The sequence below is a fragment of the Meriones unguiculatus genome, chromosome 7, assembly GCF_030254825.1.
Source record: "Meriones unguiculatus strain TT.TT164.6M chromosome 7, Bangor_MerUng_6.1, whole genome shotgun sequence".
Taxonomy (NCBI): domain Eukaryota; kingdom Metazoa; phylum Chordata; class Mammalia; order Rodentia; family Muridae; genus Meriones; species Meriones unguiculatus.
The window spans coordinates 72,203,946-72,225,839 of NC_083355.1; the positions used below are offsets into that span (position 1 = coordinate 72,203,946).

Genomic DNA, 21,894 nt, shown 5'->3' on the forward strand with positions numbered 1-21,894 from the left:
TTATGTAATAGTGCAGATATACACCGCAGATACACTGTATGCCTTGGGAGCCTGTATAGCCAGCCCCTTGCAAGCTGAGGGAGGACACTGGCCAGTTCAGGACCATTCTGGTCGACGTGCTGAGTCCCAGGCCAGAGTAGGCCTCAGAGCAAGATCCTGTATGAAACACAAGCATATGGAGGAAAAAGAAAAGGAAATCCCATGACAGACAGAAACTTGTTTTAGTTTCCCAGTGAATACAGGGCCAGAGAACATTTACTTTCTCTAGACAAGCAAAATATTAAAATGATGGGCTGCCATTTCTAACACGGAAGACTACGTTTTCACAGCGCAAATGGAGAAAAATATAAATTGTTCAATTCTACCTTACTTTTGCTTTTTCTCTCATCTTCAGGCTTAAATATTCAACAACGTTAAAGTCACAAATCATGAGTGAATACTTTCCCTGAGATCTCAAAGTCATTATAAGTGGTTGCACTTTAGCAATGACACCTCATCTTTGGAAGCAAAAGTAAAAAAAAAAAACCACCTTCTAGTATGTACGCGGGGTCTGGAAAACTCTGTGTAGCCAAGGATGACCTTGAGCTCCGGATTCTCCAAACTCCCCCTCAGGCAAGCGCCACCCCGCCAGGCTTTCGCTTGTGTTCAAACGCTCTCGGGAAGAGGGGAAGGAAACAAGAGCACATGCAAATACTTGCAAAGAATACTAAATCCAGGACGCACGGGTAATACGCATGCGTTTCGGCGGGGTTTCCGGAATGGCAGCCAATCATATCCCCGCCGCCGAGGAGGCGGCGGCTTTTTCAAGCCCAGGTTCCAGGGCAGCGGGCGGGGCACCGATGGGCGAGCGAGCCCGGGCGGTTGCGCTGCGGCCCGGCCGGCTTCCTCAGCGGAGCCCCGCTGCTGCTGGGCGCCATGAGCGGACGGCAGAGAACGCTCTTCCAGACGTGGGGCTCGAGCCTCTTGCGAGGCGCCGGCGCTCCGGGCTGCGGCCGGGCGCCCTCGCCTGCAGTGGCGGAGGCGCTGCCGGAGGAGGAGGACGACGACGAGGCGCTGCTGCTGGCGGCGTGTGAGGCGGAGCGGAGGCTCGATCCCGCGGACGCCGGCTTCTGCGCGGCCGCGGGCGCCCTGTGGATCTACCCCACCAACTGCCCGGTGCGCGACTACCAGCTGCACATCTCCAGGACCGCGCTGTTCTGCAACACCCTGGTGTGCCTGCCCACCGGCCTGGGGAAGACCTTTATTGCCGCCGTGGTCATGTATAATTTCTACCGCTGGTTCCCTTCCGGCAAGGTGGTCTTCATGGCACCTACGAAACCCCTGGTGACGCAGCAGATGGAAGCCTGCTTTCACGTGATGGGCATTCCGCAGTCCGACATGGCTGAAATGACAGGTATCGGAGAAAAACTAAACTCTGGGGGAAAGGCTCTTTTTTGGAAATAAACTATGCAGGCGGAAGATTTCGCCAGTGCAAACATGTTCATCCTACATTCTTTCCCATGAAACATCGCCTGTCGATAGCGAAGCCAAGTCAGAAGCATGTAGACTTGCTCTAGTTACCCGCAGAGATAGCTTGTAAATTGCCAGTGCTTTGAAAAAATCGTGTGTGTGCTGAACATATTTCTTAGCATCCTTCCCAAGAAGCGTTTATCCCCTGAATAAGTTGCTTCTCCTCAGATCTTAACGTTCTTCTGTAGGAATTACCTAAAGACTTAGATGAGAGTTGGGTTGCTTCAGAGCTCCAAAATGTAACCAGAGCATGAATGTATTCAGAAAGTAAACCAGACTACTTATTTATACTCTACAGATGATGGTGTGCAGTTTCCGAATGTTTTGCTATGTGTTTCTTCTGTTGTGTTTTGAGACAGGGTGTTGCTGTGTAGCCCTGGCTGGCCTGCAGCTCCATATGTAGAACAGGCTAGCCTTGAACTTAGAGTTGTCTTCCATCTCAGGCTCCCGAGTGCTGGGGTTTCAGGGGACTGCCACCACACCCTGCTCCACTGTCACTTTTATTCACAGGTTCAACTCAAGCCCTCAACAGGAAGGAGATATGGTGCAGCAAGAGGGTCCTTTTTCTTACACCTCAGGTCATGGTGAATGACCTGACTAGAGGGGCTTGTCCTGCTGCCCATGTAAAGTGTCTCGTGATTGACGAAGCTCATAAGGCTCTTGGGAACTACGCCTACTGCCAGGTGATGTTTTGTCAAATGCTGTTTTGTACAGGACACATACATTGTTAAGGAGTGTTTCCGGGGATAGGTCTCAGTGATGGAAAGTATGCCTAGTGAAAAGCATTACAGTCACTGGGTCAGAACAGATGGTGATGGAAAGTACATTACTGTGTGCATTCAGATCTGTGTCTGCTGTTTTTTTTTATTTATTTATTTATTATTTTTTTTCTATTCCTTTTCCTGTCCTTAACCCCTCCCCACCTCTCTCTTTTGAGACAGGATCTCACTATGTAGCTTTGCTAGCCTGGAACTCACTCTGTAGACCAGGCTGGCCTGGAACTTGAAGAGCTCTGCCTGCCTCTGCTAGGACTAACAGTATATGCCACCACACCACTGCCTCCCTAACTTTAGCAAGGCCATTAATGTCAGATATGGGTCATGTTTCTTGGCTTCCTTCCCAATAAGGACTTTCCACTTTAAGAGTTTGCTTCTCCTCATATCTTTTGCTCTTCTGTAGCAATTGTCTAAAGACAGTATATTTGCAGTCTTACATAACAGGCTGCATTGACACTTGGGCTTCATCAGAGATCCAAAAAAGAAACATTCCAAAGAACTGTCAAATTGTTCTCCACTTAAGTAGAGTACCTGACATAAAAGCCAGTAGGCAAGACTGTTTATAGTCTATAGATAAGCTTGGGCTTAGTTGGCAATCATTTAAAGTGGGATATAGGTGGAATTTGGAAGTAATCCAATTTTAGAATTGGATCTATAGCACCATGGTTTGGCCTTTGGGTAAGATGACAAACACTTGTCAGTGTTGTAAGGAGTGAGTGACATACTGTATCCAGCACACTTCTCTGGGCCTCCCACTTGAGCACTCTGAAGAGCAGAAGCAATTGGGTTTGGTCTTAGAAGTCATTCATCTGTTTTTCACTAAATGGAAATGATCCCCTCCTTCCCTCTTCTATTAAGGCGACACTACCTCTTCTGTTCTACTTCCATATTTGCCATAAAGGCAGTTTTTACAATTTGGGGGTTTTTAGCTGTGTATGTAGATGCCCGTGAGTGGGTAGGTTTGTGTACCTGTGAGTGAAGGTGCCTTCGGAATCTAGATTAGGTTGCAGAGCTAGAGTCCTAGCTCTGCAGCGTGCGTGTCGGGACAGAACTCAAGCTCTGCAAGAGCAGTAGGCATCCTTAACTGCCGGGCTGTCTCCTGAACAAGTAGTCTTTTAAAGGTATCACGTTTGGAGGTATCTGTTGCTATTGTGATTGCTGAGATAGGGTCTTTTTGAATCAAGGTTGACCTTTGGCTTGGAATACCCCTGACTCAACCTCAAGTGTGGGAATTATAGGTGTGTGCCATCATAGCTGGTGTGTGGAGGTGTGTCATGTCCATGCAGTAGATGAGGAGGATTTGTGTCAGTGGAGTTTTGAACTCTTGAGTACAGATCTTTATGGGTACAGAAGTACAGTCGTGCAGAAAACAGGTAGTAGCTAAAGCCGGCAGTCTTTCCGAAAGGGATGATGCCAGGTTGAGGACAGAGAGTAGGAATTAGAAGAGAGAGAAAGAAGGAAAGCCAAAGACATGGATTTCACTGCCAGTTCATGGATTTGTAGTTATCTTGGAGATAAGAAGTATTGTTATTGTATTACTCTGTATTATCCTAAGGAGTATTTTTCCTTCTTTGTTTCTTTCATTTATTTTAGGTTTTTGAGTCATGGTTTCTCTGTGTAGCCCTTGGCTGTCCTGGAACACACTTTGTAGACCAGGCTTGCCTTGTACCCAAAGATCCACCTGCCTCAGCCTCCCAGGTGCTGGTATTATATCCATGAGCTACACGCGGTTCACTGCTCATGCATGATAGTTTGCTAGATGTGCTTGTCCTCGGTATGTGTAACACAGAGCGTTACTTGGCCCAAGACCTCGTTGTCTGAAAGCTCCCTTTGCATTCTGGTTCTCATACAGCAATTTAATTTTTTACTTGAAGTACTAGGAATGGAACTCAGCATGCTGGACAGGCAGACTACTGCTGATCATCCCCAATCCCAATAACTTTTATTTACATTTTTTTGTTATTGTTGTTTATAGACAGGGTCTTGCTTATGTGGTCCAGACTGTCCTCAAACCTGCTGTAATCCTTAGTTTCCTGGGAGCTGAGGTTGCAGGCTCCCACCACATTCATCCTAAAAAGGTTTTTTGTTTGTTTGTTTTAAAGCACCAATCCAATCTGTGGGTCATAACCCATTTGGAGGGAGTTGAACAACCTTTACACAGGAGTCACCTTAGACCGTAGGAGAACAGATATTTACAGAAAAATTACAGTTACGAAGTAGCAACGAAAATGATTTCATGGTTGGGCTTCACCATAACAGGAGGTCCTGTATTAACCGATTTCGACGTTAGCAAGGTCGACAACTACTGGCTCATATCATCCTTCCTGCACCCGTGCCTGTTTTTCATCCTTCTGCAGCGTCCGAGGATACCACTTGTAGCACTCTGCTGGCTTAAAGTAGAGTCACCTGGGCAGAGGGAATCTCAGCTGTGGATTGTCCCCGTCAAGAGGCCTATGCACAAGTCTGTGGGTCGTTTTCTTGATTACTGATTACTGTGGGGCAGGCCCACTGTGAGTGCTGCCACCCCTAGCAGGTGCTTGTGAATTGACTGAGAAAGCAAGCAAGCAAGCCTCGCACGCTAGGGAGCTGTGTTCCTGCATGGTCTCTGCTTCAGTGCCCGCTCTGATTCCCCTCATTCCACCCGTTGACTAACTTCTAAGATGAAATAAGCCCTTTCCTCCCCAACATTGCTTTCAGTTAGTGTTTCTTCACAGCAACAAAAAGCAAAGCAAAGTGAACACCGACACAAAAGTGGTTATTGAGACCATTTTGTCTTGCACGAAAGTTTTTGTTTCTGCCGTGCTGGGGAAGAATCCTAGGGCCTTCCTTGTACACGCTAGGCAAGCATTTTCCTACAAAGTTAACTCGTCGGGCCTTTCTATCACTTCTAGTTTTCCCTTCCGTTTCTGTGCTTCACTCTGTAGCACAGGTTGGCCCAGAACTAATCTTGATTTTTGGCAATTCTGCTATCTCAGCCTCCTGATTTCTATAGTGTGCCCCATCATGTTTGCCTTCATTAGTTCCTGGAGTAATTCTACAGAACTCTGCCTTATGTATAATGGTTATATGTCCAGCATTTTATGTGTTATTTATATAACTACCTTCTATGTTTTGCACATTGGTCGAGACGAGATTCACTATGTCATGAAATCTAAATCATTTGTTTATGGGGTGGAATGATTGGTACCACCATACATACACCAGACTATCAGTGTATCCATGGAGGAATAATGATAACAGACCATATGTAATGCCTTGTTCAACTGAACCACTGTTATTTTCACACTGAGCAGATGAAATGAAAGTACTTTTTTTTTTTTTTAAGGTTGTAAGGGAACTGGTCAAATACACAAATCACTTTCGAGTCTTGGCTCTTAGTGCTACACCAGGTAGTGATATCCAGGTAAGTACCATGACTTTCTAGTTATTATGTAGAAGAAAACACAATTTTTATATAGGGCCAGATCAGTTTTCCGTTGTAGTGTTTACTTGGTTTGACTTGAGGACTGTGGCATTTCTACAACTGCAGAAGTGTTTTTTTTTTTTTTGTGATTGGGCTTTATGTAGTCTAGGGTTGCCTTGGAATGACCTTGACCTCCTTATCCTATCGCTGCTTCCTGAATGCTGGGCCTATATACAAGCCATCACCAGGCCTAACTTCACGCTGTGCTGGGGATGAACCCAGGTTATAGTGCATGCTAGGGCAAGTACTCTGCCACTGCAGTAGATCTCTAGCCCAGGTTTGCATTTGCAGTATGACGTCTGCAATAAAGACCCATGTTCTCTTAAAACCATGTTCACGTACTCATTTCTTTGTGTCCATGAGCTCTAATGTGTATTTATTACTGTTTTTCTGTGGACCAAATCGGACATTATTTTGTTGCTGGTTGTCCCAGGATTGCCCATTGGGAAGATTTTGAAATGACTCCTATGTCAGTCCTGGACCACCACACCAGACCACCTGTTCCTTTTTCAAAATATTCCTCAACTCCCTGGCATCACAAAATAGTTAGTGTTCAGTTTTTTTGGTCTTTTCCTCTCTTCTGACCATGGCATCAACCATTTCTCTCTGGGAAATAAGAAAAATACAGACTTCCCCTACTTGGTGCAGGTCGTGGAATCTGGGCTTCGTGCTATGCCTGCAGACTGCCATTTGAGCAGTACCCTAGTCCCCAAGTCAGAGTCCGAGTTGTACAGCTTAACACGCTGGTCTCTGGGTAGCGTGCTGTTTGTCTGCTGGTGCTCTCACCGCTGCCACGCTGCAAGGCTCTTTCTCCTTGCATAATCTTTTGTGTTTATTTTTTGCTGATTCCATACTCCATGCGTAGTCTTCCTGACTAGTAGAAATTTCATCTCTTCTTTTCCTCTTTATTCTCGTTTAAGCAAGCTTAATTTTTCTGTCAGCTATTAAATTACTGCTTAAATATTCCATTTAAAAAGATCTATTTTAACTAAATCATCAAAAGCTTTTTTTTTTTAAGATTTATTTATTACGTGTACAATGTTCTGTCTGCATGTACACCTGCACGGCAGAAGAGGGCACCAGATCTCATTCTAGATGGTTGTGAGCCACGATATGGCCCCTGGGAATTCAATTCAGGACCTTTGGAAGAGCAGCCAGTGCTCTTAACCTCTTAGCCATCTCTCCAGCAAAAGCTTCTTTTTACTGTGCTACATTTTCTTTTTATTATTTGTATGTGTGCATATGTGTTCTTGCTTGTGCTTAAACACAGAGCTCAGAGGAAGGTGGCAGGCATCTAGATTTGTTATGCTCCTCCATATTTCTTTGAGACAGGACTTGCCACTGAAGCTGGAGTAGCCTGGTAGTCATCCAGCCACCAGGCTCTTCTGGTGTCCCTATCTCTACCGCCATAGAAGCGAGTTGTAATAATGCACACACCGAGCTTTTACCTTTTGTTTTTGTTTTGGCTTTTTGAGACAGGGTTTCTCTGTGAAGCCCTGGTGGGCCTAGAACTCACTCTATAGACCAGGCTAGCCTCAAACTGCATCCACCTCCCAGGTGCTGAGATTAATGACATTCACCACCTGTGCCCAGCTCTTTACTTTTTAATGTGATACTTGTATCCAAATGGAGGTCCTCATGCTTTCATACCGAGCACTCTTACCCACTGACTCATCTTTCCAGCTCTATTGTTTCTTAATTTAAAATTTATCAGTATCTGTTTCCTTCTCTTTGAAACATTTATTATCTTTCTGCCCTTTTACTAAACTATAAAATACATGTGTGCAGTGATTAGGCCCATTTTAGCAATAGTTAATCACTGGCTGAACACCTGGCTCATGAAATTTACTCAGATAGTAGCTCATGATTGTGATCCCAGATCTAATGGAGGAAAATCACCTCTAGTTTGAGGCCATGCTAGGTTATATAGTGAGATCCAGGCCGATCTAGCTACAATGAGACTGTCCTAAAATTAATAATAATTAAAAAAAAAAGTACCAAGGAACAAGAAAAATTGTTGAGTGAATGAAATATAAAAAATATTTTGGGTGTGGTTTTGTACATTCCTTTAGTTCCATCCCCGAGGAAACAGAAGCCAGCAGATTTCTATAAGTCTGAGGCCAAGCTGGTCTTCATGGTGAATTCCAGGGTAGCCAGAGCTATACAATAAGACCCTGACTCAAATACATAGATAATAATAAATGAAAGCCTTCTATTATCTATCTATCTATCTATCTATCTATCTATCTTGGTTTTTCAAGACAGGGATTCTCTGTATAGCCCTGGAATTTGCTCTGTAGACCAGGCTGGCTTTGAACTCAGAGTTCCACCTGCCTCTGTCTCCTCAAGTGCTGGGATTAAAGGTGTATACCACCACCACCCAGCTGAAAGCCTTAATTTTATGACATGGTAGTAAATACTTAGATCCATAGACCTCAAACAGTCAATATAGTGGGTGCATTTGACATTGTGCCAGGTCTTGGCTATACAGAGGTGATTGAGAGGAGATTATGTTTTGGAAAAGGTATTTTATTTGTATGTATGGTGTGAATGTTTTGCCTCCATTGTGTACCATGTGCATACCCAGTGCCCAGGGAGGCCAGAAGAGGCTGTTGGATCCTCTGGAACTGGAGTTACAGACACTTATGAGCTGTCATGTTGGTGCTGGGAACTGAATCTGGCTCCTTCGGAAGAGCAAACAATTCTCTTAACCACTGAGCCTTATCTCCAGACCCTAAGATTTGGTTCTTGCCTCAGAGAATTTTTGAGTTAAACTGAGTCAGAATTCTTTTCATTTTGTTTGTTTGTTTTTCAAGGCAGGGTTTCTCTGTGTAGCCTTGCCTGTCCTAGACTCGCTTCATTAATCAGACTGTCCCCTAACTCACAGAGATCCAACTGCCTCTGCCTCCACAAGTGCTGGGATTACAGGTGTGCACAAACGCACTGGGCTTCCTTTCTGCTTTTATGTTTGTGAGAAAGAGAGAGTCTCACTTTGTAGCTCAGTTGAAACTTAGTACAAAGGCGCTAATCATAGTGTCAGTGCTGTAGGCTTCTGATTCAGTAGTTGTAAGTCCCACTGTAAGCTCTAAGCGAAATGTACCTCAGAAAGGTAGTTTCATATATCTAGTCGTTGATCATTGTATTGTTATGTTTTTTATGCAGGGTTTTGAGATGTACTTCAGGCTAGCTCCAGACCTATAACTGAGAACGCTGTCTAACTTATACTTCACTGGTTCTGCGTAGGCTGTGCAGCAGGTGATTACTAACCTGCTGATTGGGAAGATAGAGCTTCGTTCTGAGGATTCTCCGGATATTTTGCCTTATTCTCATGAAAGACGAGTTGAGAAGCTTGTTGTTCCCCTTGGGGAAGAACTTGGAGCCATCCAAAAGACGTACATCCAGGTAAGCGATTCTCATCAGTTTGTGGTTCCGATAAATAAACAGGTAATGGAATTATTTCAGTTAGAGTAGAGTAGAATATATGTGCAGAGTTTCATTTCATCTAATTATAAAGTTAAAAAAAATCTCTGAAATTGAAACTTTTGAGGTTAGTCATCCCTATTTTCATATGCACTGAACCAGTTTTTGTTTATAAAAATTGGGCCATTTATAAAACATTATTAGCTTTAAGGCAGATGTAGGATTGCCATTGTCTGCCTAATGAAGACATATCTAAAGGACTCTGGGCTTTATCTTTTCTTCAGTAAAACAGATGTAACCTAGTCCAGACTTGAACTTGTGACCTGAGTGGCCCAATTGTGGGAGGTCCCTGCAGGCTTTACAACAGGCTTCACAGCCTGCAGGGAAATGGTGTGGGTGAGGGAAGAATGAAACTTGGCTCAGCCCAATTTTTGCAACTGGTGCTGGGCCAAGACTTCAAGAGTCTGACATCAGCTCATTTATTTTTGCCATATTTAATCATAGCATAGTTGAGGGGAAAAGTTTTCAAATGACAACAGTTAACTCAGTCCCATGAGTACAACAAAGCTTAAGACATGCTTACACTAAAGCTCTTTACAGACTACATATGATTTCATCTGTAAGATGGGTTCTTGTTGACTTAGAATGCTCAAGACAAGGGTCTAGGGAGAATGAGGTAAACAAAATCCCTGCGGGCACCAGGATTGGCCCATCTCTAAGATAGCAGAGAAGTCACTTAGGCTGTTGTAAAGGACAGGTGGCATTTCTCACAAGGATGAGTTTTATGGCCTAGAAGTAACACTCAAGGTTTTATGGGAACAGTATCTGGGAAAAGTAAGATGTAAATTTGGGGAGATAGAAGAAGAGACCACCTTCATCAGACAGCAAAAGATTATCAGGTTGTAAACCTCATTTTCCCCCAGCATTCCGGGGGAATAGCCAAACATCTTCCCCCTTTGGAGAAACCATCTGTGTGTTTAACTGGCTTCTCTAGTGCTTTTCTGTGTGCACAAGAACATTTTTGCCTTCTACGAGGAATGTGGCAACATTCCTGGTGAATGAATGTGTGTGCCTGCACACATATGTATTCCGTGCATGCCTGTATGTTCCTGATGGTATGACTACATCCTGCTCAGTCTGTATGGTGGTACTTATATGTATGTATGATTCAAAGCTGACCATTAGGTATTGAATAATCAGTTGGTGTGCTTTTCCCTGGGAAGATTATTTCCATTGTTCTCAGCATTCCTTAGTTGCCTGTAGTTCTTTGTCTAGGGTTGAGGCCTCATGAGCTAATTGTATTTTTTTAAGTGAACCTTTGAACTACAGTATGAAATACACACATAATCATTGCCCACAAACTGTGGCTCTGAATTTTCACAAAGTGAACAAATCCTTAATTCAGCAAGAAGTTTCTTTTTTTTTTTTTTTTTCTTTTTCTTTTTGAGACAAGGTGTCTTTTTATGTATCCCTACCTATCCTATAATTTGCCATGTAGACCAGACTGGCCTCAAACTCAGAGATCTGCCTGCTCCTGCCTCTTGAGTGCTGGCAGAAGGTAATTTGTAATATTCTTAGAATACGGGATTCTCAAATGGAAATGATTTTCCTCCTCAGGTAACGTCTGGCAGTGTCTTGACTTTGTTGTTGTTTTGACTCGGAGCAGGGGACAGGGTAGAAAGGGGGCCTGGTCTAGTCTATTACTCTTTCTGTGTCAGGCCAGGATGTGACTGCCGTCCTGCAGTGGACAGAATAGCCATCCCACAACAAGGAATTCTCTGGCCCACTTACCACATGCCAGCTTTGCAGCCAGTGAGGAACTGCTGGAGTTTTACTTTTGAGGCAGTTCTGTCTGTCCTTTATAGTCTCATAGGAAGAACCTTGTGTTTTCTAATCTTCGTCCTCGGGTATTAAAAGTGGCTTCTATTTTCCCCCCTACTTATCCCACTGAGAGATGGGATAAAGTTTCCCTTTCTTCAAATTTGGGCTTGCCCTGATTTATAAATAAGCTGGTAGGCCTGGCATGGTCATGCATCCCTTTATTCTCAGCACTTGGGAGGCAAAGGCAGGCAGATCTCTGTGAGTTTGGGGCCAGCAAGAGCTACATAGTGAGAATCTGTCTGAGAAGTGGGGAGGAAGGAAGGACAAGAGAGAAGGAGGAGAAGAAGGGAGGGTGGGAGAGGGGGAGGAAGGAAGGAAAGAACAAAGTTGGGGCTGTTTGATGGTGGAGCACTTTGCCTTTGCCTGCCTTGTGTAAGACTTTGGGCTCAACCCCCAGTGCTGAAAAAGAAATGAAAGGAAGTAAATACTGTGTTAAAATAGAGTAGAATATCATTGACTATATGCTTCTGTTAACTCTTAGGTGGATGGTGTCTGGATATAAATGCCAGTGCTTTGGAATTTTGATGTCTTCTGTTTATTTACAAATTAATTTCATACTATATTTTATTAAATACAGAACTTTTAATATATGACAAAAATCATTGTATTTGAAAACAGAAGTAAGCTTGAACTAAGTTTCTTTTAAATTTCAGATTTTGGAAGCATTTGCCAGTTCTTTGATTCATAGAAATGTTTTGATGAAAAGAGATATTCCCAATCTAACAAAATACCAGATAATTTTGGCAAGAGATCAATTTAGGAAAAACCCATCCCCAAATTTTGTGGTACGTATTTTTAAATACATTTTGGTGACTGATTAAGTTTTTACTGAGTGCCTGGTAAGAACTAAATGGTAATCTTTAGGTATATGTCAATTAGTTTAATAAGAGTTTACTTAAAATTAATTGCAGATGTGGTTCAAGAATTTGTAATTCTTGCACTTGGAAGCTGAGGTGAGAGGATTGCTGTCAATTCAAGAACATCTTGGGCTACAGTGTGAAACTGTATCTCACATAAAAGGAGGAGAGGCAGGGGCATGACTCAGCAGCTAAAAGTACTTGCTGCCAAGCCTCATGACCTGTGTTCAATCATGGAAACCCATGTGATGGAAGCAAGAGTTGTCCTCTGGCCTCCTTGTGCATGCCATGGCACAAATGTACTCATACATACACATAATAAATTGATAAATGTAAAGAAAGCATTTAAGAAAGAATTTAGGTATGATTTATATAATTTATGCTTTAATTAATTTATGTGTGTTTGAGTTTGCGCACGTGTCCTGGAACTCATCAGAGTTAGAGAACAGTATTCAGGAGTCCGTTTTCACCTTTCTCCTGTTGAGAGGCAGCGTCTTCCTTTTTGTTTGTGCTGCCTTGCATACTCCAGGCCAGCTGGTACACCATCTCTGTCTTCCGTTTTGCCATAGGAGTGCTGGGAATAAAAATGAGCCACACCACGTCATGGGTTTTTGTATGTTTTTGTTTTGTTTTGTTTGAGGTATAGTCTCAACTATATAACACTGGCTATCCCCAGACTCTGTATGTAGACAGACTAGTCTTCACCTCGTATAAATCTGCCTGCCTTTGAGGTTAAAGGCTTAAACCACCATGCCGTGCTCATATGCTTGAGTCATCAGACTTGTGTTGATAGAACTGTGCAGTCTCCCAACTCACATGTTTTAGCTTCTAACAAATAGTCTTTCATGGGGCTCAGAGGTTAAGAGCACTGGCTGCTCTTCCAGAGGTCCTGAGTTCAATTCCTAGCAACCACATGGTGGCTCACAACCATCTGTAATGAGATCTGGTGCTCTTTTCTGGCATGAAGGTGTACATGCAGACAGCACATTGTATACATAATAAATAAATGGATCTTTAACAAAAAAACAAATAGTCCTTTAGTCTATTTCTGACGAAAATTATAAGCCACAACATTTAGTCCAATTCTTGACAACAGAAGTTGGAGGAAGCATTCTAGTATACTTCTGAGAGAGAGAAAATTCTATTTATTTATTTGTGTGTGTGTGTGTCTGTGTGTGTGTATGCCACACCATGCATGTGGAGGTGAGAGGAAGCTTCCTCCTATAGTGTGGGTTTAGGGATTGTCTTGATGTCAAGTAGCTGTAGCTGCTGAGCCATCTTGCTGCTGTACAAGCCTCTTGTTGAATTTTAGGAGAAAAATAGTGGATGGATGGGAACATTTCTATTAGACTATGTCCAAAGTCAGAAGAGATGGCCACGATACCGCAGGTGCTGAGTCTTTGAATTGAGAACAGTCCACATCAGAAGGCCAGAGGCTTAAAAGAGGACAGAAACTAATGTGGCTGAGACAGGGGTTGGAGGTCACTAATATAAGTGGGACCTCACAACACTCGTTTGCAATGTTACCACAAGAAACTAGGGGCGGAAAGTGCATTTAGGTTGGATGTGCTGACTGACGCCCGTCATGTCAGCGTTGAGTAGGTTGAGGCAGAAGAGTTGCTGTGTTGCTGAGAGTTCTAAGACAGTGTAAGTTACAGTTTGGGAGCTCCGTCTCAAAATAGATCAGTGGGTGGAAGAACGGAAGGAAGGATGGGAGAGAAGGAAGTAGTATCTTTATCAAAGACAGGAAAAGAAAAGTTTACTTTCTCAGCTCATGATGGACAAAAGGCAGGAGGATTGCCTTGAATTTGAAACCAGACTGGTCTATAAACTTGAGTTTGAGGCCAGCTTGAGGCCACATAGCAAGACCCTGTGATACACTCACACACACACCCAGAGTCTCACAGAAATTAACAAACAAAATATTTGTCTTTCATGAGGCTAAGTCTATCCAGTTGTCTTCCATTTCCATCATAACTCATGTATTTGCCTCAGTGCTTGACCTATGGTAGATAATTATTAATTGCTTTAAAAGGACACATGAACCTATATATTGCAAGCAATTTACCTGTGAAGGAAGATAATAAATACTGGTTTCCTTTGACTTTTCTTAAGGGATAGGCTTCATATCGAAGCCACTTGATACTTGCCATACCCCTGTGCCATGACTTCCACCAGAACCATCAAGTTATAACCAGTGTAAAGGGAGTGGTTATAAACCATATTGTGTTACAGTGACAGTTTGGCATGGAGAGTTTATCTTTATTTTCTTCTCTGGTTAAATTTGACGTATGTTTCTTCCAGGGAATTCAGCAAGGCATAATTGAGGGAGAGTTTGCTATCTGTATTAGTTTATATCATGGTTATGAGTTACTGCAGCAAATGGGAATGCGATCATTATATTTCTTCCTTTCTGGAATCATGGATGGAACCAAAGGTAAATTATATGAAATTGTTTTAAAGAAGTGAAGACATGTGTTATTCTGGTTTAAGACATTGAGCAGTCTGAGTCAGCCTAAACTTGAGTAATCATCCAGTTGTATTCTGGTAACTGTTTCCTCTCCTTAGTCTTCTCCGAGATCCTCCCACCTCCCCACCAGTCCAACTCCACTCCTTTTTTTCTCTTTAGAAAAAAAACAGGCAAAAAAACAAAACCAAACAGAATAAGAAATTAAAAAAAAAAAAACACAAAGAAAAATTACAAGAAAAACATATACACAAACAAAAATAAAAACTCAAAATCAGATACCATAAACAAGTAAGAGACCAGTAAGGCAAAAACTACCCAGACAAAGCAATACGAGACAAAAATCTCTGAAGAAACCATTTTGTTTCTTTTGTGTTGGTTACCTAATTGGTGGGTATGGGGCTTCATAAATATGGCTTATATACCCAGTGAGACTCCAGCGGAGAAAAGTAATTTTTTCTTTGGAAGCTGCTGCCAGTTGGAGATGGTTTCTAGATTAGAGATGAGAGTTCACGTCCACTTCCTCTTCTCAGCGCTGTGTGAGTTCATATGTTACTCTGCTTTCTGTCTCCTGTTCTTCATGTCTCCCTGAGCCCTGAAGGGAGGAGTCTGATGGAGACATTTCATTTAGGACTGACTATTTCAAGGTCTCTCCTTCTCTACACATTGTGGGTCTCTGTGTTAGTTCCCATCTGCTGCAATAAGAAGCTTTTCTGATGAAGGGTGAGCAATGTTCTGACCTTTGGCTATACCAGAGTGTCCTTACGAGTATAACTATGTAACTCTATAACTATGTAACTTGAGTTAACTTTAAGTATTTTGTTTTTAAATGCAATGAACTAATGTAATGATGTTCATGTTTAATTGCTTTTAATACCTTCATAGAAAATAATGCATTATGAATGTGGAACAAGAACAAATTGTTGACTTACATGTTAAAACTTGAGAATTTTTTGCTTTTGTTGTTTAATTTCTTTTTAATAAGTAGTAAATGCCATAGCTTTGTTCTTACTTGCGAAACCTTTTCGTACTTCCTAAAGGAATGACACGGGCAAAAAACGAGCTCAGCCGAAATGAGGACTTCATGAAGCTCTACACTCACCTGGAGAATGTGTTTGCTCATGTGCGAGATCCCTCAGCAGCTAGCAATGCTGAGACTTTGCAGAAAGGTCTGCTATTTCACTGAAAATTATGTGTTGTTTTAACTGGGTGCAGTGATGGCTGCTTGGGGTGCCAAGGTAGGATCACTGTAGCCCAAGACTTCAGGCCAGCCTCAGCAGCATAGCAAGACCCCCTTCAGAAAAAGTAAATAATACTATATTGTTTCTCTTGATTAAGATTCATGTTGAAAGTTTTCTCTGTGTATGTCTTTGTATATGTTCTTCTATTTGTATAGCCACAGTCCTGCTTAATGCCTAAGTGTTTTGATCAGTAAGTTAGGATATTAAGGTTGGTGTATACAAATTTATATTAGGCTAATAAACTAAATAGATATATCATAGTAGTAGTCACTAGGTAGTGAAAATTTTCAGAACTATTCAGCATCAGAACATGGTTTAGCTAAAAATGTATCTATTCCCCTTCGTTTTGCTGAATCCATTTGAATTCTCTCTCAGAATGAAATTTTCATGAAAATTAAAATTTTTATTTGTACTTACATGCTATCTAGAAGATAATTACATTTGACAGGCAAAAAAGGTTTTTCTGTTTGAGGCTTTTTTTGAGACAGGGTCTCATGTAGCTAAGGCTTAGCCTTGAACACACTCTGTCAGTGAGGCTGGCCTTGAAGTCTTGATTTTCCTTCCTCTACCTCCCAAGTGCTGGGATTACAACTCTGCACCACCATACCTGAATGAAAATTTTAAGTTTTAACAAGTATTTTTATCTTTGCTTTAGGTTTATTTTTATTGTTTTTAAATATTTGTATGTGTGTGTCTGTGGTGAGGAGGTGTCTATGAAGGCTGGAAGAACTAGCATTACAGGTGATTTTGAGTCACCTGATGTGGGTGCTGGGAACCAAACTCAGGCCTTCTGCAAGAGCAGTATACGCTCTTACCTTTTGAGCCAATTCTCCAGTCCTAACATGCATTTTCAAGAAGATACGTTGCTTCACAGTAAGGTAATTGATATGGGCCGAGCACGGTGATGCACACCTTTAATCCTAACAGCCTGGAGGCAGAGGCAGGCAGATCTCTATGAATTCAAGACCATAAGTGATGTGAGAATTATAGAAAAAAATTTTTTCTTTTTTCTCCCCTCTTTAGGAAATAAAGAAAAAAAATTCTTCTATAGTCATCCAAAGTTAAAGAAACTAGAAGAAGTTATAATTGAACACTTCAGGTCATGGAATGGTGGGTAACAATTCATTTAAAGACAAAGTAGTAACTGAAAAAAAAAAAAAAACAACTAAAACTTGAGGGAGAAGGTGGATTCTATTTACCATGGCTAATACTATTTAGAACTCCTGAGAAAGTTTGGAGAGTTAGCAAAATAAATGATGGAAATTAAGAAATCAGGTTTTACATGAAAAGTTTAGTTTGACGGCAATGTAAGGGAATAGAGAATCAAACAGTTCAAATGGGCTTAGTAACCGCTGTGGTTCTAGATCACTGGCAGACAGCAGAAGAACAAGTGTCACAGTTGGGGAAGTGTTGCTCTTAGCAGTTCCGTCCACCCCATCCCAAACGCTGAGACGCTGGGCAGTGCTGGGGTGGACATAGGCGGCAGTCATTGTTGGTGAATTTGAAGGCACAGCAGATTTGAGTTTCCTGGCCTGATTAGAGAGGGCCGGGAGTGAAGATGGGGAAGGTGCGGTCGGACGGAGTTCTACAGTGCATCTGTCTGCAAAGGTAAAGGAGGCAACATGCATGTGCCTGAATTGAGGGATTAGTCAGGTGCTGATCCAGGCACTGAGGTGATTTCTTACAGCAGCCGATGAGAAATAGGGAGTTGAAAACATCTTAAAAACTTTTTGAAGGAGTTACTGGTGACTGTTGGTTTCAGGCTTGTGCTTTCTAGTTGTTGCTCTCTAAACGCTGTTATCTTTTGTTTTGGGTGCAGTCCTAGGCATTGATCAAGCACAAGGCTTTGTACATGCTAGGCCGTCTACTACTCAAGTGTCTTCTTAGCCTTAGATGCTTTTTAAAAAAACATAATGTATTTCCTCTTCCGCAGCTAAAAAGACCACTGAAAACGAACACCACGAGACCAGAGTTATGATCTTCTCATCATTTCGAGATAGTGTTGAGGAAATTGCAGAAATGCTCTTACAGCATCAACCCATTATTAGAGTGATGACGTTTGTTGGCCATGCTTCAGGGAAAAACACAAAAGGTTTTACACAGAAGGAACAACTAGAGGTAATTGATTATTAATTCTGTAGGTGATGAAATAAACATAGAATGGATTAGCTCTCTTAAAAACCCATCTTCTGGCCAGGCTGTTGTGGCGTACATCTTTAATCTCAACACTTTGGAGGCAGAGGCACGCGGATCTCCTTCGAGGCCAGCCTGGTCTACAGAGGGTTCCAGGACAACCAAGGCTCCACAGAGAGACTCTGTCTTGAAAAAAGAAAAGAGGAAAAACCCCATGTTCTAATTGGTTACTTATAGATAATTTTATAGCCAGGTTGTGGGTGGCGCATGTCTTAAATCCCAGCATTCAGGAGGCAGAGACAGGCATTCTCTGACTTCACTGCTAGCCTGGTATATATAGCATGCTCCAGGCCAGTCAGAGCTACAAAGCAAGACTCAGTCTCAAAAAAAAAAAAAAAAGAGAGAGAGAGAACACAGTAGCAACAACAAAAAGACAATCTTATATTTAATATGCAAGTAAAGATAAGCATGTTTTAAAATATCAGATAATGTGGGGTTTTTAAAAATATTAATTATGTATACAGTGTTCTGCCTGCATGCCAGGAAAGAGCATGCAGATCTCATTATAGATGGTTATAAACCACCATGTGGTTGCTGAGAATTGAACTCAGGACCTTTGGTTGGAAGAATAGCCATTGCTCTTAACCTCTGAGCCATCTCTCCAGCCCTAGATAATGTGTTTATTATACTTTCAAAACATTTATTTATTCATTCACTCATTTAATTATATTTTGAGATAGGAGTTATATAGTGGAGCCTAGAACTGCTGATGCTCCTGTCTCTACCTCCCAAGCATGAGGATTTATGATATTTTATTATCCTTGGCTAAAGGTGGATGATCTGTTCTTCTATCTCATGTTTGCTCTTGGGTTGGCAGAGTTCTAGGAGTAATAAAATATTGTATTAAAGTTTTACAAAACTCCTATTTTTAATTGTGTGTGTGTGTGTGTGTGTGTGTGTATGTGTGTAGAAATTGTAGGACAGGCTGAGGAAGTCAGCTCCTACCATCCCAGAGCTCATACACAGGTTGTGTAGCAGAGTGGCAAGGGTCCTTATGTGCTGAGTCATATTTCATGCCTGAGGCATTCTTTCTGATTTCCTTATGTACGTAGAGACATGGTCTCACTTTGTAGCCCTAGGAGGCCTGCAACTCCTATCTGCCTCCGGATGCTGGGGTTGAAGGTGAGAACCACCACCCTGGGACTAAACACCCTTGGTGTAGATGCACCTAACCATATGCTTAGTTTCAGGATATGATGCATAGGAATGGTTGGCCACAGGCTTTTCACCTTCCCTCTTCTCCTTTCTGTGATGCTTAGAGTAAAACCTGCGCTTCCTCATAGATTGAGAAACACAAAGTTATTAACAAATTGACTTGGCATCATAGTCGTTATTAAAACAACGGAGTTAGGATTGTTCTTTCCATTTTATCAGTATTGTTTTGGCTTATTTTGTCCTTAATGCTTTATAAATTGATTCTTACCTTTTCAAGATGAATGGGAGAATATGCGAAGTCTGTAACTCTGTGATATTTTTTTGAAGTGACTTTTGAGTTGTTTGTGTTTGAGGTGGTAAGACAGTTCCGTGACGGTGGCTATAACACGCTGGTTTCCACCTGTGTTGGAGAAGAAGGCTTGGACATAGGGGAAGTCGATCTTATAATATGCTTCGATGCCCAGAAGAGCCCGATTCGCCTCATACAGCGCATGGGTAGGACTGGCCGCAGACGGCAAGGCAGGATTGTCGTTATCCTGGCTCAGGGACGGGAAGAGCGTGTAAGTAGATTGTGTGAGCCTAACTGACATTTTACTCTGAGAAACAACCCAAAGACAGTTGCCAATCTTAGCATTCAAAATCCAAGCATGCTTTTTTTTTCCTTCCATTTTTATTAGATTCTTAATTTGTCTGATTATAAGAAAGAGTTTTTGGCAGAATTCACTTTCCTGATTTTTTACTCATTAAAGAACCACATTTTGGTACTTCAGTACATCTCAAAGACAGGTACTGTATAACAACTAATACATATTCACTTTACCATTTCCCTGTACTTCTTTTTAATGACAGCTTCTCGTAGGCTGGCTTTGGACTCACTTTAGAGCTTAGGATGCCCTAGAACTGCTGGTCTTCCTGGCAGCTTCGTTTCTTAAGTGCTGTGACTGTATGTGTGCCACAGTGCCGCCACGGTTCATATCATGCCTCGTTGCTGTACGCTAGACGAGCACTCCACCAACTGAGCTGTACATACAGCACCTCCCTGTACTTCCAAGACATTGATTGCTTAGACTGTTTTCTTTTATATATAGAAAACAGTATTTTTTGCACCTTATATAATCAGCTAAATAAATAAGCGAGAAGCAAAATAGCATGCACCAGAGATAACACATGGTATGTAGAACCTACTCTGTCGATTTTCCAGTTCTTCATTGAGTTTGCTGGTGGCTCATCCATTCGGTAAGAACTTGAACTATGCTAATATGCTCTACAGTCGTGGGTAGCAGAACTTTCTATATATGACATCATACTTTATTATAATAAAATATCAATCTTATAACACATTGGGACCAGTTCAGTGAGCTAACGCACAGTTTCAAAGCACAGATTCTGTCATCATCAAAGATTGTGATAGTTTTTAGAAAGTGATTTGAAATGTTTTATTCACCCTTCAGTTCAGCCTGAAAAATGAACTCCGTTCAGTAAGACCATTAATACTAAGACCAGTAATAATCACGTGATTATGATTTGTGTGTTACCCATAAAATGATCTTAATAAATATAATGTTGGCATGTCAAATTATGAGTCTACATCCTGATTTTATTACCTAGCCAGGGCACTTCAACATCTTTATTTATATTTGTATTTTCTTATGTGTAAAATAGTAAAAATGCTCATATTTAATGAGCATTTTTTGTGTTGTTCTGTAGTGTTCCAAGTACTCTATATTAGCTGTTTAATCTGGTCCATGTCTGTGAGCAAAGTAATGATTTTATTGTTGGAGACAGTGAAGAAAGTAGAAATGTAGACAGATGAGCAAACTGAAATAAAGGCTTCATTTCCTTTCCTGTAAATCTTCTCTCTTACATTAAATATAACCTTATACTTGGGTACAAGTGTCATCCGTATCAAAAGCAGTAAGCCAAATAAATAGTTCTATGAAATTCTCACATATATGTATGTATTTTTCCTTTTTATTGATTTTCCTCAAGAATATAGCAGTTTACTGATCTGTTTTCACATTCAAGTCTATAGGAATTCTATTTCCTAGTACTTAAGTAAATCAAAGTTTAATTTTTATGTTTAAGACAATCTCAAACATACTAGTTGCTTATTATAGCTGAATGATTGTCACACAAAGAATCAAACATTTGTATTTTGTGTTTGTTTTGCAGACATATAATCAGAGTCAGTCAAACAAAAGAAATATTTATAAAGCAATTTCAGGCAACAGACAGGTGCTTCGTTTTTACCAAGGAAGTCCACGAATGATTCCTGATGAAATCAATCCCAAATTACACAAGATGTTCATCACACATGGCGTCTATGAAAGCGAGAAGTCCCGGAATATACAGCAGAAGTTGTTTTCCTCAAGGGGTGGTAAAAAAGACTTTTACTCTTGGCACATTTCTCATGCCCCTCTCCCTGTGTGTATAGTGTGCCCTGTTTTTGTTTCACAGTATAGGACTCTCATTGCCATTTGTAGATCTAAGCCAGGAGTTCCTGGGGTGTGGGATCCAGCAGCACAGGCTCCTTTCTGTGCATTTTCACAAAGTGCTTCTCTGGATAGAACAGGCTTGAGCCTCAGATGGCCCCAGGTGCTTTCTCTTTGGCTCTTGTTTCTTTCCTGTCTTTTTTCTTCATCCGTTTCAGGAAGCTGTCTTGACTGCTACCATCCTTACCGTGCTCACTGTGCACATTAGCTCTCCTAGCAGGAATCTTGCCCTTCGCATGGCATTTGTTTACAGCAGAGCCAGGAGCATGCTGAGGGCCACTGAAGATGAGCTCATTTTGAATAGTACCTGGTCCCCGAATATCTGCAGTATCACTCTTGTAGATTCACATGTGGCCAAAGAAGTACTGTGTTTCTAAAAGACTTGGAGAACATTCATCAGTGCCTCTCCCCTTTCTTATTGTTTTGTCATTTTGGAGAAT

The 21,894-nt window shown here is 41.7% G+C and overlaps 1 protein-coding gene across 1 annotated transcript in view; it reads left to right on the top strand.

Annotated features, from left to right (window-relative positions):
- Positions 1–818: 818 nt before the first annotated feature.
- Positions 819–21,894, top strand: part of Fancm (FA complementation group M) — a 50,018-nt gene continuing 28,942 nt past the window's right edge. Inside the window, exons 1-11 of the mRNA XM_021657229.2 lie at positions 819–1,393; positions 2,020–2,192; positions 5,611–5,688; positions 8,992–9,150; positions 11,703–11,834; positions 14,211–14,343; positions 15,414–15,542; positions 16,638–16,724; positions 17,548–17,732; positions 19,316–19,522; positions 21,135–21,339. Of these exons, the coding sequence (XP_021512904.2) occupies positions 916–1,393; positions 2,020–2,192; positions 5,611–5,688; positions 8,992–9,150; positions 11,703–11,834; positions 14,211–14,343; positions 15,414–15,542; positions 16,638–16,724; positions 17,548–17,732; positions 19,316–19,522; positions 21,135–21,339 (1,966 nt within the window). The 5' untranslated portion in view covers positions 819–915. The remainder of the gene's footprint in view (positions 1,394–2,019; positions 2,193–5,610; positions 5,689–8,991; positions 9,151–11,702; positions 11,835–14,210; positions 14,344–15,413; positions 15,543–16,637; positions 16,725–17,547; positions 17,733–19,315; positions 19,523–21,134; positions 21,340–21,894) is intronic.